The sequence below is a fragment of the Epinephelus lanceolatus genome, chromosome 8, assembly GCF_041903045.1.
Source record: "Epinephelus lanceolatus isolate andai-2023 chromosome 8, ASM4190304v1, whole genome shotgun sequence".
Classification (NCBI taxonomy): Eukaryota; Metazoa; Chordata; class Actinopteri; order Perciformes; family Serranidae; genus Epinephelus; species Epinephelus lanceolatus.
In genome coordinates this window covers 21,816,839-21,834,451 of record NC_135741.1, presented here as the reverse complement: position 1 = coordinate 21,834,451, position 17,613 = coordinate 21,816,839, and the positions used below count along the sequence as shown (strand labels likewise).

General features: G+C 43.5%; 1 protein-coding gene across 1 annotated transcript; it reads left to right on the top strand.

Annotated features, from left to right (window-relative positions):
- The first annotated feature begins 247 nt into the window (after positions 1-247).
- bgnb (biglycan b) lies at positions 248-17,613 on the top strand. The gene is made up of 8 exons (XM_033630240.2): positions 248-506; positions 8,700-8,964; positions 12,640-12,752; positions 13,438-13,651; positions 13,784-13,894; positions 15,065-15,158; positions 15,576-15,714; positions 16,159-17,613. The coding sequence occupies exons 2-8, from the start codon at positions 8,715-8,717 to the stop codon at positions 16,354-16,356; spliced, it is 1,119 nt and encodes a 372-aa protein (XP_033486131.1). The 5' UTR covers positions 248-506; positions 8,700-8,714; the 3' UTR covers positions 16,357-17,613.

Genomic DNA, 17,613 nt, shown 5'->3' with positions numbered 1-17,613 from the left:
CCAAGCTCTCTGTGATATTTGAATGATGTCACTTTATAAATGATCATAGGAGTTATTTTTAATAATACAAACCTCACTGTACCATAATAGCACTAAAGTACTGTACTAAGGCCTCTCCCTCCTCCTCCCCCTCCCCCCACTCATCCTCCTCCTCCTCCTCCTCCTCCTCCTCTTCCCTCCATCCAAAAAGGGGAGAAAGGAGGCTGGCTTGCTAACTTTATGGGCTTGACCCCCCCGGCTCTCAGTCATTTCCTCGGTTTGGACTGGAGCGCGCACACACGGTGCCCTGACACGGTTCGCAGTGGCACACAGTGGCGGAGGAGCTGCGGCTGGATGTCAGAGGACCACAGGGAAATACTGCAATAATCCCTAAATGTGATGCAAATATAGGACTTGCTGTTGTTTTTAATTTTTTTTCAATCTGCAGCATAATCTGACGCACAGAGGGAGAAAGCTTCAACCTGTTTTGGGAACTTGGAATTAATAATCCTATATCGATCCATAAGGTAGGGGTGATGGGTTATTCTTATTAGATGTATTTGCTTTTCAACTTTTTTTTTTTACTTAACAGAGTAATTATGTAGAAGTACTTTGCCAACACAAATTATAATGTTTTGTGACATTTTTCAACTTTTAAACTATAGAAATAATACAGTGCTATCAATAGAATTTGAATTAAAGGCAGCTTTTTATATTTTTTTTGTACTTTGCAAAGATTTCTATTCCACTTTTTCAGTAAAAGTTGTCGCAATCTTTACATGCTTTGCACCACTTAACCCTCTAATTGTGTATATTTTGTCCTCCCATGATTATTATATTAAGAATATACCATCTATCTGCTCAGTGCAACCTGTTGCATGGCGCATCTGATGCTTTACCTTGTCGATCAGCTCCTACTTCACACTAGATGGCGCACCGAGTCTCCAAAGGCTGCGCACCGTGAGCGATCATTAGTGAAGAGTTGATGGAGATGATAATTAAGCCAAACTTTCCATTCCACTCACTTTATCCTCAAATCAAAGTTCTCTCATCAGACTTTAAATGTAACATTTATAGGCTCTTTTTACGTGCATCCCTGCATCATCATTTAAGGGAGAATAATTATAGTGAAACGTGCCAATCAAGTCAACCCCTTCTGGTACACATCTGCGCTACCCTAACATTCAGCCTCTGTATACACACACACAGTGTTCAGATTGAAATGTGTTGAGAGAGCTGCGGCCTCTGAAACTTTATATGGCAGGGAGGTTATTACAGCTTGCTGTGCTTTACTTTGTCACATAATATGATGCGAACAAACATGAAGGACTTTTTTTCTTTCCTCCTCTGTGGCTCCATTCTGTCTTGTGCTGATGACTCCATGTCCCTCAATGGTTAACTACCATGTATATGAGCCGTTTGTAGTGTGTTTAACTGAGTCACCTTGCTGTACAAAGACAGAGCAAACAGTGTCTGACAGCCAAGCGGATGGTCAGACAGTCAAAATGATGGTCTACATCAGTCTGTTTCCTGACCCTCCAGCCTGCCTGCCTATTAGCCAGCCTGTGGGTTGACCACCCCACACCTGCTAGTCTGTCTGTGGTGATCCTCACTGCCTGTCTGTCTCTCCATCCGCCATCATAATGTTGTCAAACCCACACTTCTCCTGGGTAAGGGTGAAATGGGGCGTTTGGGGACCTCCACCAGGAAGCTTAAACCACTTAATGTCCTGCATCCTGCTGAGTATTTATGCAGCAATTTGTGCCGTTACTGCATCAAATGGTGGTGGAAATGCCTTGTAACTAATCCTGTCATGTTTTTATTGGGGAGGACAAATGCACATGTTCAAAATATTGAAGATGTGTCCCCTGCGTCCCCACTGAAATCCACGCTAAGGCCCTCAGGCTTCATATTCCCCCTGCAGAGGGCTGCATTCTTCACCCCCTCATTGATCAGCTGCAGTGGTTAAATTTCCCTTACGCTTGTATTTTAAATTCAAGACAGTTAAATCTCATCTTTGCCAAGTCTCTACAATACAATGCTTTTTATTCTGTTTCGGTTCATGAAAAAAATGTTTACAGTCCCTCTTCATGGCCTGCTTATAACTGGCACACACTTTGAAATACTTACATACTTTGAGACTCATCTGCCCGCAGGTCAGTTGTTTGATCTGGCCCCCTTCTTTTTTTTTGGTTCCTCTGTGTTGCTCTGCTCTCTGTTCTGTTCTGCTCTGGTCTGGCCAGGCCTCGTCTCTGCAGCGTGGAGCAGCTTGCCACCACATCCAAGCTTGGCGGCATCGGAGAAGCTGCCAAACAGTTCCTTTTTTTAGGGATAGCAGTCACCAAATTACAGCCGCTGGGGCAGTTAACTCCACCCGAATGCTCCTACCGGACCCGCCTAGCACTAACAGCCTGTGTGTCTGAAGGGTACATGGATTTAGGGTGTGTGTGTGTGTGTGCCTGTCTGTGTGTGTGTGTGTGTGTGTCACATGTGTGGAGGAAAGGAGACATGGCATAGGGGAGTGAGGGAGTTTGGCCAAGTGACCAGATACAGTGTGTGTGTGTGTGTGTGTGTGTGTGTGTGTGTGTGTGTGTGTTTTGGACATCTTGCATTCCACACAAGCAAACATTTGTGTGAGTTTTATGTCTATGTTTTTTTTTAGGTGTCAGAGTTTATTGCAGCTTGGATTCATGATGGGTTTGGGATTTTTTTTTTTTTTTCAACAAAACTCAGACTGAAAACAAACGAATATCCCACGGAGTGACTCCAGCCTAAATTAGATTTAATTCTCTGCAACACAATACAAAGCCATGTCAAGTATTTTGTGCTCAGTCAGCACTGCGATCACTTTGAGCCACCCTGTGATGTTAAATGGCACTGAGTGTTGACGTGGCGGCTGCCAATACACCAGCGTTGTTGCGCCAGCTGGCACTTTTGTTGAACTCTCTGCCCCACCTTAACTCCTCTCTGCCAACACGCTCTAAGGAGCCGAGCTGATGTGCTCCTGAGTATGAATACACAGATAAAATGAGCCAGCATTTCATCTCTTGATCGATATTATGAGGCTTGATGGATTTTGGCATCTGCGGCTCGTATTGGTGCCAACAGGTTCAACATTCGCTTTAAGACACAGACAAGAGCAGGAGCTGGAAATACAAAACACACCATAAAAGTGGTTGTGATGATGCTACAATCATAATTTTTGTAGAAAAGATAGCAGCAATTCACATGAGTCAAAAGAAAGTGTGTCTGGGTGGGAGGTAATAGTGATTGCCTTTCTCTCGACTGCGGTCATGGGAGAACAAACACTGTGTGTTGTATCTTGATTGTTCTTGGCAACACAAAGAGCATATAGCTTAAATATATGTTTATTTAGCTTGACGAGGGCAAAGGCTACCTTGTGGGAACTCCAATCACTTTAAAGTAATTGCAGTGGATGCGAAGGCTGACAAGCACCCAGCACTTGATGGATAGTGCGTATAGGAAATGTAAAGCTAATCTCAGACGCTGGGTGTGGGAAACTCAAACAAGTGATACACTTGTAGGGTGGATTGTTCACCAGATGGTGCTTTCGCTGACACCATCATCCATCCCTGAATATCCTGTCTGATATCTATGTCTGTTGCTCTTCCTCCTCCCTTAATCCTATTTTCAACTCTCCAATCCAAGAGTAAACCACTGGAATTCATCTTCATAAACGTGTCTCTCTTCTGTTGCCTGTTATGACAGCTTCAACTACCTCAAGAGGTTCAGACAGTCATATTATGGGTGTGTGCGAGCTGACACACCTTTGGGGAACTTCCTCCTGTTTTTTTCTCTTGTTTGCTTTATTGGAGGAAAGTAATCAGAGGAGCGAGAAGCCGCCATTTCGGTAAATGTTAAGATGATTCTGAGGTTAGACTGAATCCACACAACACAGTCGCACAGAAATACATGCAATGGACACAACCTCTTAACATGGGCATGAAATGTGCTGAAATGACATGCTGCCAACACAAAACTAACACCAGTGCAAACTCTATTATGAATGGTTGCAGTTTGGTTCAGGTTTAGGGAAAGAAAAACACTTGGTTAGATTTAGAGAACTGAAAAAATAAAGATATATATACTTGGTTAAGTTTACGTAAAGATTGGGGTTTTGGTTAAAAGAACTCCCGTAGGTAATATAAATGTACATACTTTGCGTAGGGACATGAACAGCGAGCTCCACGTTGAAAATCCAATGTTTGCTTGACCACTCCTACCTGCCTTACACAGACTTTCTCTCTCTTTATACTTATATATCCACCATGACAAAAGATCCTCAAGGACTTTGCATTGGCAGTTTTTGTGTCGGCAGCATGTAATTTCGACACATTTTTTGCCCACCAAGTAATGGCTGCAGGGATTTGCTCCCATTCAAGAGCATTACTGGGACACTTATGTTGGATAATAAGGCCTGGCTCACAGTTAGTGCTCCAGTTCATGCCTAAGGTGTTTTCGTGTTATGATTTCTATCAGTTTGAACCAAAAGGCCTGGCTTAACGGGAACTACAGCCATTTTTAGAATTCATACCTTTTATTTCTATGGTCTAAGACAGTCAAAAATAGCAGTAAACATGGACAACCCTCTCCCAAATCCAAGAAACTAGAGTGCTAAAACTCATATTTGTGTTGTCATGGGGTGTTGAGTCTGGAGACAATAAAAGCCAGGGGAATTTCTCAGAGTATATGGGTACATCTTCTGTTTCAGAACTGAGAATACTACAATAGAAAAGTAGAAAAAGAGAAACAAACATTCAGCTCCAGACTTTATACCCAGTGACATCACAAGTTTGACACTTCCTTCTCTGGTTTCTGGCTTTCGGAGAGAGTAGCTCATGATGACAATTACTGATTGAACTTTCCTCAGCCGTGGAAATAACATATCAGAATTCTTAATTTAGGTGGTGTTCCCCTTTAAATTCATAAAAATACCAACAAAAAGTATGCATTTGCACTTGTGTATCCACATACTGCATAAATATAGTGCAGCAAAGACAGGATTCGTAGTACCTGTCATGCAAGTGTTGATTACACACCTCCGTGTGTCCTTTGCAGCTTCATCTCTCACATCCTTCTCACTGTTGCCGACACACAACTCCCACTCTTTCTGTCTGTCTCATAATTGTCATTCTCCTCTAGTTTTTTTCTTTCCCATTCTCTCGTCTGCACCCCCACACACTCCCTCCGCGCAGCACCCCAGAGACAATCACAGCAAGCGAGACAAGAATAGCCGGCCATCCATCCATCCATTAAACCACTCTTGGCCTTTGGTTGGGAGGAGAGCCGAGGCAATAACAATTAAGATTGAAGCCTTTGGTTTGTTTTCCTCTCAGACCGGATGTTTGGCGGCTCGCAGCTTAACTGGTAGCAGAGGAGAGGAATTTGTATGTACACACACTAGCGCAAGATAAAAGTGGTTGTTACAGCCAGAGAGGCTGCTTGATTGTGGGATGCAGTTTAGTCTTACCGTCGTGTTGTGTTTATAGTAGCCTTAGACGTCATTCCTGGATGATGATAGACTATTCTTTTTCCCGTCTCCTTTATTTTCTCATCCCAAACACCTCTGCCTGCACGTCTCAATCTGCAGTCCTACCCTATCACTACAAATGGCTGACAAATCATTGCACACTCACACATTGCACACAGGTTAGAGAAAAGGTGTTACATTTGTAGATTTACAACACTAGAAACAGTTAATCCTCCCACAATGCTGCAGAGCACACGTTGCAGAAATCGAGTCTGTTTGTGTTTTCTATATTCCAGCTCTTTTTGTGTGTTGCGTGTCATTGTGTGATGCTGACTATATATGCCCTCGCTGCGTCCTTTTCGCTGCATTCTTCTGGCCAAGCCAAGGCCAGTGGTGTTTTTTCTTTTCTGCAAAATGGTATAATTTGGCTGCTATTTTTATTGCAGAGAGCAGACTGCAGGGGCCAGTTATTCATGCTTCCAGGCCAGGTCCACTTCATGCACAGGCTCTTTGTTTGACTGATTTTAATGTCCCTCAGTAATGCTTTTTAATTCCTTTGAATGCAGCAGAAAAAGAAACACACACCCTACAGTTGCAGTGGATTGCATAAGCAACTTTAAAGCGCAATGGTCACAGACTGAAAATGGATCATTTTCTCACGCACTGTGCTCGGGACTCAAGTGTTGACATTGCATTGACAAGCATGTGTTGTCAATTCATCACCCACACGCTGCGATGCTTGCACCCTGACCACATTCTTCTTTGTGGAGTGTTTGTGTTAAGGTTCTACTCTTGTAAATTTAAAGGATCAGTATCAGTTTAGAGAACTTTTTTCTTCATGACGTGTGGAATGTGAAGCATTTCCCCGACATTAGAAAGTCCCTGAAACCCCCTCGCAAGTTCTATTATTGCAGTCTCTCCCTTTTAAGCCACTCTTGTGAACAGTCAGTGCTACTGGAAATATCCCAGGACATTGGGTGAAACAGGCAGGGCAAAGACCAAGCAACTGTTTGAACGCTGTCCCAGTTAAAGAACTGAATTGAGACAAGTAAGTAACACACAAAGAGACCTAAAGATGCTTTGAGATTCAAGTTCAAGTTGCTTTTTAAGTGGCGTACACACTATCCAAAATTTGACCCTAAGACATCTGGTAGAAAAAATGAAGTGCATCATTTTCTTTTCTTGCTCCATCATGTTGTCAGCCTCTCTCTGAACCATCACTCCTTTTTGTTGTTGCATTATCCTCCCCCTTTTTTCTCCCCTCCACACCTTCTTCTCATCCACCTCGCTCCTGGTAATGCTAAAAGCCAAAATTTACTCTCCTCTTGCTTCCAAAGAAAATGTGATCATGTTGCGACAGGATCCCTAAACTTCCCTGGAAAGTCGATTTGCACGCTAAACATTGGCATCAAGGCTCCCCAGACTTCTGGAGGATTATGGAGTCGGGGATCAGAGAAGGGAATTAACACGACAAGGTTAGAGATTATAGGGTTTTAGGTCACCCCAGGGTCCAGTGTCGGACTGGGCTTTACTTCACAGGATTAGCCTCAGGTTAAGAGTAATAATTTCCTGCTGTAAGGATCAATTGGCCTGGTAATAATTTGTTTTTCTAGGAATTAGATTCTAGGTTGAGTGGAAGGGGGTGGTGGCTGCATGGAGGTGTTCGGTCAGTGCAGGCCGGATAAAGCAAGCAAACATGGACTCGTTGGTGACCTCAATCAGAAGCGTGTGCAAGCACAGCTATGACATCATGGAGTGTTTCGTGACATGCATAGACGCTCAAACACATGTGCAGACGCTCATGCACTCGCAGACCCAGTTTTCCCTCTAAATGAATGGTGGCTTTGTTTTAGCTTCTCGGTTGCAGGAATAAAGTTTTCCACCGCTGAGGTGATGTCCTCAACACCATCCGATTGGTCAGTGAGGAGTGACTTACTCTCTTGGGAATGGGCTCGGTGTGCAGGAAGCAGACAGTGTCATTTTGTCGGTGTGGTTTAAGTGACTCTTATTCCCAGAGTCGACTCCTGGCAAGTTTCCCCGGGTGGAATGAGTCCATTTCTCCCCACCAGCCTCCAGCTCCTGGTTTGCCTGCTAGGTGTGGTATAAACAGTAGGGCTTTATAATTAAGGATAAGCAGACCATTTCATAATATTTCAATGTCCATTTATCACTGACTATTATCCTTAGGTATGAATTTGAAGCCCTGATAAACAAGAAGGAGCTCCTAACCTGTTAGGAGGCCCAAACGTTTGCTTCACACACACTTACACACACACACACACACACACACACACACACACCACTTCCTACTCTCTGAGCTCTGTCGCCCACATGTTCCTATTTAGTACAACACACACAGCAGACTATACATGGCAGCATCATTATTTGCCCTGAAACTAACAAGCACTTCTATGCTGGGATAATATGACTTGGTGCCACGTTTTCTGAGCATCTGCCAGTTTGTGGACATTTGGATTAAAGATGGCGTTTGGGGCCCCAGGGGCTCTGGGGCCTCAGGGCAGTTCCCTGCTTTGTCTGAATGGTTGTCCAGCCTTGCTCAGTTACTTTTCTTTTTTGTTTCATTTTACAGCATGCCAGACATTTAGATGCCCTGTGCATATTCCTGTCTACTCTCAGGAATATAAACAGGTCGAGCAAAATATTAGAAACACCTTTCAGCCTCTAAAATAAAGTGGGTATAAAGCTGAATGAACACCTTCAACAAAAACCATCTTGCCATGGGATCACTCTAATCTCTATACAGCAATCCGCGACTTAAAATGAACGTAGGCCAGGGGGCGTAAAGTGGGGGGTCCACTGCCCTTTCTCTGCTTCAACCCCCTCGACCTCCAGCAACTCAGTCTTCATTTTGGTCTCAACACACACCTGTAAGGTTAATCTTGCACAGTTGTGATGCTAATAAGGTGACAAAGTCTGCCCACAGACAGACAGTATGAAATATAAACACCTGGCAAAGTACTCAAAACTGCTTCTGTGGTAGTTCCTGCTATAACTGGTGTCACCAGGACAACGTTTTGTCATGAGGACACACACACAGACTCCCAAGGTGAAAGCGATACCAGCCGTCATGACATTGTCATGGCAGGTAACTTCATTAATTAGGGCTGTCATATGAGGCTGCATCAGTTTCAGCTTGTTGTGCCTAATAAACTGGCTACATTCATGCACAACAAAACTGACGCTGCTCTCCCTCCTTGTGTTCCCACAGGTGTGTAAGTTCAAGATGTTGCCACACTGCTCCATCCTGCTGCTGCTCTGCGTGGCTCGGCTGCTCTCCGCCTCTTCTGCCCTGCCCTTTGAGCAGAGAGGCTTCTGGGATTTCGCCATGGACAGCATGGACAGCGGCGGGATGATGACGATGATGAGGGATGAGGAAGAAGGCTCGGCCGTCGAGGAGATCCCCCCCCCTGACATACCCATGTGCCCCTTCGGCTGCCACTGTCAGCGCAGGGTCGTCCAGTGCTCTGACCTCGGTCAGTGAGAGTGTGTGTGAGAGCAGTGCTTTGTCATCATTTCTAAGTTTATGTCTGTGTGTGTCAAGAGGTTCAGACAGGAAAGCAAATGAGCTGAACAACAGTGTGAGTGAGCATGACCCGAGTGTTGCATGACTTTCATCTCTTCAGGGAGTAAAGTCCCTCTTTGGTGTGTTATCTAAGGCAGGAATTTCTTCCTCGGGATAATGCTGGTGTATTTTGACAAGGACAGGCGTGCCTTTGAGGGATTTTGTGTTCCAGACTAGTTGGTGGGAGAGCAGGAGGGAGATGGTTTGAGCAGGAAGGAGGAAAAGACTGGATGAGGAAGAGGAGAAAAGAAGAGAGACAGAAAGGGATACAGAGAAGGAGACAGGAAGGACAGTAGTAGACAAAAAATTGGACACTTTAGAAGAGACGAAAAGTTTCCCTCACTGTCTTTAAGGAGCTTTTTATGGTGTTTTTGGTTGTGGAGAGGATGTTTAATGGAAACCTAAAACTGGATTTGGAGATGATAAAGGGGTTGAATGATGGAGAGGATTAAAAGGAAAGGATGATAGAGAGATAGAAGTTGTAATTAAGTGTTCTTGAATATTCACAACCATTAGTTGCACCAAAAAACACATACAGCTAATTTGCTGGTGACAAGGATACAAAGACATTCACCTCCTTCTTGACAAATCAACATCAAAATATAATTTCTATGATGCTTTTACAGTCTGTGACTCAATTTTAGTCATGTTTCCATAAAGGCATACACTACAATTTCCTGTACTTTGGATATTATAAGTGCACACTATTCTTCCTCCGTCTATTCTTACAGGACCAAATAAACTCCCCTCAGTCTTATTTATGGATATAAAGATTCCTCACATTATACTGGCTATATAACTCTAATAAGCTGTCTGTGTTTAGACGTAATGGTTTTGTCGAATCATCATTTTACAAGCTCTATATATTTACTGTCCCCGGTCTCTGTGCAGCGAGTAAATGTGGAAGCGTATAATTTCCGAGATGTCAAGTGCTTATTTAGAACAGATGTATTTTGGCGGTGGCGTCTGTCTCCTCTCAGTGTGCATCCCAGCATGATGTCGGGTATTTGTGTTAAGGGGCGCTGGGGTTTAAGAGGGTGCTAGTTTTGTCAGTTTGTGGTGAAGGCTTTGAGATTTGTGGCAGATACGGGCAACGCGCTGTGGTTTGGGGTTTAGAGGGTTAAAAGGATTCAGTTAATCAGGGAGTGGGTGAAAGTGTTTTTTTTTCCAGGTTTGTTTATCGTGTCTGTTAGGTCTGATACAGGGAAAACAAATTTGAAGTTTTCAAGCTGGCAGGGTTGCACGACGAAAGCTGCAGGTGTTGGCTGAAAGGTAAATATTTCCTACCACATGAAACCACCTGGTAACATCGTGCACCTTTGGAGTCAGGTCGCTCTCACAGCAGCTGTAATAACTTTATCACACTTGAGAAAATCATAGACTGAGTTTGGTTTATAATTTGAACACTATACCTAGGATTCAAACTTTGCTCTGTCATCTACAACTTTAATGAATTTATCTTTGCTCTCTGGAGGCAAAACCCTGCTTAATTTTCTTGGAAACACTATAAAGTTCCCTCAGCCACTGCCCCAGATCTCTCAGTACTGTGAGGACGTGGTTTGTACAGAATGTCAGAGCGAGCTGCTGAGGGTTTGATCCTGTGTGGTGACATGGAGGGTGTGGCGCACAGTAAGGCCAAAGCCATATATCTAAACTTAACTCTAGATGGACAGCTCTGGGTAGAGTCCTGTGGGACAGATGTGGTTGGTGGCAAACTGGATCCCAGTGGGACAGCTGGCGTCCTCTCTCACCAGCGGGTCTGGTTGCATCATGGTCGCCGTCCAGATGAGGTCGGCCCTAGTTGGGATTCGCTTAGCCGTGGCCTGTCTGCGCCACTGACCACATCTGATACGTTCGTCCACGTGTCCTCTGTGATGTGGTCTTGTTAATGATCACTGGTTGCTGTGTTTGTGCGTGTGCTGAGTCATTTTTCCAGGGAGATCCCTGAATGGAATAATGCAGGTGTATTTCTTAACGCTGTCCACTTTTTGTAACCCAATCTTGGCCTTTATGGTAAAAGATACTCACAAGAAACACTAACCATAACAGCTCTTGGTGTTCGTGCTTGTCACTGATATGATTAAAGGTTCAGTGTGTAGGATTCCAAGGGACAGATTGGCAGACAAGGAATAGTATATAATCACCTGTAAATTAGAACTGTCGTGTTTTTGTTACCTTAGAATGAGCCATTTATATCTACACAGGGAGCGGGTCCTTGTCCATGGAGTCCGCCATGTTGCACCGCCATTTTTCTACAGTAGCCCAGATTGCACAATCAAAAACTGGCTCTAGATAGGGCCATTTGCATTTTCGGGTCAGCCACCGTAGTTAGCAGCCACTCTACGACAAGCTGCATAGAAGAAACACAGATTTTTTTTTGTCTTGAATCTGCTTTTTTCAGTGTTTTTACCAGTTTAAATCACCAGGGGTCTCATTTATAAAACAGTGCATAGGATCCATATTAGAAATGTACGTAGAAACAAAAGCCAAAAATGGCGTGCACCAATTTTTTTTTTTTTTTGACAATTTCTACAATCAGTTTTGCACTTCCCGTCTCCAAAATGTTTGTAAGCGTGGGTCAAAGTTTCTCCCATCAAGTCTGCTTTTACAGATCACAACTTTTGCGTGGGAAATGGTGTGCGCCATTTTCAGGCCTCATTTTGTGCGTACTTAATGTTTATAAATGAGATAATTTTACTCCCCCTAAAAACCTCCTGAATGTGTGGATCTTAAGTCATCAGGGAGAAAAGGTGAGCACACATTAGCAGGTGCTGTTGGAGAACATTAATTTGTTTTAACCACCTGGTACATTTGTTTCGGAGAGGAAGAGACCTCTACAGATAATTCAGCTCCTGGTAAAAACTTCCTGAACAATGAAAACTGAAGGAATTCTAACCAGGATTTCAGGCGTGGCACATGGGAGAAGTTTCAACGGGTTGCAATCTGCAATCCTCACCACTAGATGCCACTAAACCCTACACGCTCTTCCTTTAACTGCAAATTTTCTCTCAATTTCATGACTTCTTAGCAGGTGTTTCTGTCACAAAGAGGCCAAAGTTAAATCACTTGACACGGCGTCTCCGCCACTCACACATTAACTCACACTGTATGTATGTCTCTGTGTACATGTGTCAGGGTTGCGCCCGTCTCCCCTTTTATTTGATGTGTGATTTTCCTGATGGTATTTAAGTCACATCCTTTGTGACTTCTGTCAAATGGAAACCAGATGGAAAACATCTGGTATCCCCATCTGGCATGCCTTTGTAAGTGACAAACCAGTAACGTTAGTTATGTGCCACTTTGACGTCTCTGTTTGACCTCCATGGTTGTGTCTATGTCCACCTCTCATTAAAATAATAGGCGAGCAGGCCCAAAGTGCTCATTTGACATTGTGTGGGAGTGTGATTGGGTTCATGTTTAGGCCTGATGGAGGTTTTAAAACACACAGTGACTATTTATTTTCCAAGGTCTGTGTCTGACTAAGATATCCTAAGAGCTTGCCCATTGAAAACAAACTGGTTTTTAGCCATGGAAGCATTTAATGGAGTGTGATTCCCCTCTGTGTTTTTATTGGTCTCGTCTTCAGGTCTGACTGAGGTGCCAAAGAATATTCCTCCTGACACCAAGTTCCTGGACCTGCAGAACAACCGTATCACTGAGCTTAAAGAGAACGACTTCAAAGGCCTCACTAACTTATATGTAAGTCAGCTTTATGTGTAAGATATAATAAGACACACACACACACACACACACACACACACACAGTCTGGTCACATTCATAATGTCCCACTCAGCATTAGATCAGCACCTCTCAAGGATGTGTAAACGACTCAGCTCAGCTTGGATTGGCGTCAGTAGTGCTAAATATCATTATGACCCTCCGTTTCCTCAAGAATTTAGAGGTTCATTTCCTTTCTTTTTCACCCTCCACCGCCCTTCGCTCTGAGAGCTTTAATTGTATTAAGTTGGAGCCTGAAGCCAAATGAGAGTATTCAAGCTCACATCCCTGCTTCTCTTTGCAGAAAGGCTTTGCTCACTCCTGACCCGCATTCAAGAGCGCCGACCAAGAGCAATATTAAGTCTGGCAGCGTAGGAAACTCCCGACATGACATTATACAATAACATCTCTATTAAGGTCTGTTTACCTCAGCCTCCATCCATCTCCATCTTTCAGCCAGCGCAGGTGGAAAGACAGTCTGCTGAGTGATAGACTGTTGTGAACTGCTGCTGGATCTGTTTTAATTCATTCAGTACAGACGGAGGATGCTAACACAAGCTCTTGTCCACTTTGTGTGTTATTATAGCAGTCTTACTTTTTATTTTCCGACTGTCTGGGTGCTAAAGTGGGTGTTTAATTTCACCTCTCCGTGTTTGTTTTTTTCAGGGTCTGTCTCTGAGGAATAACCTTATTTCCAAAGTCCACCCCAGAACATTCGTGCCTCTCAAGCACATGCAGAAGCTCTACTTCTCCAAGAATTTGCTGACCACTATCCCCAAGAACCTGCCCACCTCTCTGGTTGAGATGAGGATCCATGAGAACCGCATCAAGAAGGTGGCAGCTGGAGCCTTCACAGGACTGGTCAACATGAACTGCATAGGTCAGAAAATGCTGATGACATCAACAAATCTAGGCTATTCCCTGTGGTTCTCACCGCTGCCTCTGCCACTGTATAGATGATTAAAGAGACTATATTTTATTTCATGCCACAAATTTTCCCTTCATCCTGCAGAAATGGGAGCAAACCCCATCCACAACAGCGGCTTTGAGCCTGGAGCCTTCAAGGGACTGAAACTGAATTATCTGCGTATATCTGAGTCCAAACTGACTGGAGTGCCAAAAGGTAACAACTTAAATATATGGTTAAAGTTCTAACATATTTACAGTAGATTCATCTTTAAAGAAAGGGTTCAGTAATTTGGGAAATATACTTATTCACTTATTGATACTACTCCCGTTACCCTGCACGGCAGCTGGATTCTTACAGTATCACAAGAACACATCAAAATCCGGCAGGATGACACAGTGGTTAGCATTGTCGCCTCACAGCAAGAGGGTTTCTGGTTCAAACCCTGGGGTGGGTTTGCATCACTTTGATCCAGTAACATTTTGACCGTCTCGAAGAACCGCACCATTAAATCACTTTATCCCCATTCAAGTTAGTGGAGCGCTAAACTGGAAGTAGCCAGCTCAGCCAGCGGAAGTCTCTAGTGTGCTTGCTCTGTGGGCCCAATGATGTGGAAGATCTGGGTAATTTTATGCCCGGGAAGTCAAACTTTTGGCTTGATGAGCCACTGGGAGAGTTTCACAGGAATGAACAGGACCCTGCCTCCAACGCTATGCCCAGTTCTCTGTATATATCCATGTCCTCTCCTGACTGGCTGTGTCTTTAGTAATAGATGGCGATAGACAGATGGTTCATCCAGTTACCTGCCAAGTAGTTTTTGAAAGTGACAGTCCCAAACAAACCATCTGGTGCGTCAGATTACCACTCTCACATCTGTATGCTAAATATGAACTCAGCAGCCGATTAGCTTAGCACAAAGATTAGCCAAACCAAAAAAAATAATCCTCCTCCTCCGCCAGAACATCTAAGGCTCACTGATTAACATGTTCTATCTCTTTTGTTAATCTGAACAATTATGTCATCACTGGTTATCTGACAAGTACTGCTGCCTCCGCAAAATCACTGCCCCCCCGGGCAAGAAGTAGTCAGGCATGTAACGCCCTGCAAAACCACAAACTGACATTTTCACACTTTGATACAAACGGGATATAACATGTGAATTAGTGAGTTTCAGAGATTCTGGTAGTCAGATTTTTTTAATCATTTGGATTAAGCCAGGCTAGCCCTTTCCCCCCGATTCCAGTCTTTATGCTAAACTAGGCTAATCTGCTGCTGAGTGATTTACAGATATAAGAGTGGTATCAATCTTCTCATCTAACTCTGTGCAAAAATAAAGAAATCTTATCCTAAAGTGGAGCTTTACATGTGATGGTGTCTGTCTTTCAGATCTCCCAGAGAGTCTCCATGAACTTCATCTGGACCACAACCAGATCCAGGCTGTGGAACTGGAGGATCTGAAACGCTACAAAAACCTGTACAGGTATCTCTCACACTTCAACTTCATACTCATCTCTAACTATAACTGATTTCTTGCACCCTGTGGGATTTACTTGCATATCTGTGAAGAATTACCCTGTGGTTTAAAAAAAATAAAAAATGTAATTCCCAGTCAGCAGTGCCCCTCAGGGGTAATAATACGAACTACAATGAGCTGACAGTATAACTGCTAGTTTATGCTTGTGTGGGCTTTCCCACCTATTTATGGTCACATGAGTATAGTGCCAGGCTGCTGCAGCCCTAATTCTCACCTGTTAAATATCCCTCTCTTGCAATGATACTTATCAGGGAATTTGCAGCTGCTCCAGCTCACATTAGTAAAACAGTTTAGTTTAATGTACCATGCAGTGACCTGTTTTCTGCCTATTTCACGTTTTTTCCCCCATCTCACTTTTTCCAGGTTGGGCCTTGGCTTTAACCACATCCGTAACATTGAGAACGGCAGTCTGGCCTTCCTCCCCAGGCTGAGAGAGCTGCATCTGGACAACAACCGCCTCACTCGTGTTCCTCAAGGCCTCCCAGATATGAAATACCTACAGGTGAGTCTAGGGTTCAAGAAACACCAAACCAGGATCAAAGAACTAGTGGTGAAGAAGGCGTCACGTTGTCTGTCTCTTGGTCAAAAAGTTGCACTTGAACAAACCACAAAGACTACAGCCAAAGGCCAACTAGCACGTACGTTCTGCAACTACGTAAGAGGAAATAACTCTCCACACTAGTAGGTGACGGTAGTCTGTATTTGTCATTCAAAAGGGAAAGGAGAGGACGCTAGTTAGCCAGTTAGCACATTAAGAACACAACCCAACAACAACTCTTTTTGCTAAAGAGCCCAGATGCTAACAGACAGCCCAATATTGACCAGCAGCCGTCCGTCGGCTTGGTGTGTCAGGGCCCTAACATGCACAGATTTAGTTTTCCATCTGTGCCTGAATGTATCACACGATGCTCTACTCATCTACTACTTTGCCACCTCTGCTTTTTAGGTGGTGTACCTCCATTCCAACCACATCGACCAGGTGGGCGTGGATGACTTCTGCCCTCGAGGATTTGGGATGAAGAGGACGTTCTATAACGGCATCAGCCTGTTTGCTAACCCTGTCAACTACTGGGAGGTGCAGCCTGCGACGTTCCGCTGTGTCAGCGACCGGCTGGCCATTCAGTTTGGCAACTACAAAAAGTAAAGACAGGGGGGAAGAGAGTGAGAGAGAGAGTGAGGGGAAGGTGATGGAGGAGGAGCAGATAATTTAAATAATAAAAAAAAAACTTGAGAGATGGAGGGGAATTCATATTTGAGATCATTATGTTTATTATTATTATTATTATTGTTTTTGAGAGCGAGGATGAGTGATGGAGAGGATGGGCAATAAACTTATGAAATAGAAAGAGAAGTGGAAAAATACAATCACATAACTTGAAGGGAGTGGGAAGCAAAGTACTTGCAGTACTTGAAATGGATGAAACAGAGGAGACTGTATGAGAAGAATGTTTTCCCCCGGCCGAAATCGATGAAAAATGAAAACTTGTGAAGCAGTTCATTCCGTATTTTTTACACAATAGTGCTTATTGTGATAGAAGTCTTTTTTTATTAACACTTTGGTTAAGAATACAAGTTAAAAAATAGAAAAGCAATGCAGTATAGATTTTTTATACATATATATATATACATAAAAAGGTGCTCTGTATGATTTTCTGTGTGTGTTGATTTGGGAGATGCATCACATTGTCCCTGTTTCACTGGTCTGAAGCCATCTGTCCCTCAACTCTGTGATTAAATTATACTGTATTAATAAATAACCAGTCACGGATTTGGGGGCTATTTTCCACCATTTACAGACATAAAAACAACTGCACAAAATATAGAAACTATTACTCAAGTTTACCAACTCAAAAACATTTTTGTACATATCAGTTGATTGATTAAAAGGGCAATTTTAAAATCCCCCTCATCAGTGCTAAATATCTTATTGATCTGAGGTACCTGAATCACCAGCCTGCCTGTGTAAGGAGTCTATTCTGTGCCTTTACTAAATATTATGCTGTCTGTATGATACTTTAATACAGTATTCCTTGAGGGGACACCGAAGTAGTGGGGGTTTGTCCCAGTTAGAGAAAACACACATCCGCTTTGCTTTGAGACAATGAAGGCAGTGTGTTCACATAGTGCTACAAACAATAGTAGTGTTGATGCATTGTTTTGCACAGTTTTTCTGTTATGCTTTATCTGCTTTGGGGGTAATTGGGGAGGGGTTAGCCTGTTTACATTGGTAGACCTATGTGGAACTTCTGTAGCCATTCTGTCCTGTCTCTGTTTTGTAATCTGACAAGCTACCGCTGCATGTGAATAAAGACATTTTTTAGCCTGCTGCATAAAGCCAGAGAACAACTGATGCCCCTGGGTTGGATGCTGTGTGAGAAATAAAGAGGAAATATCAAACATG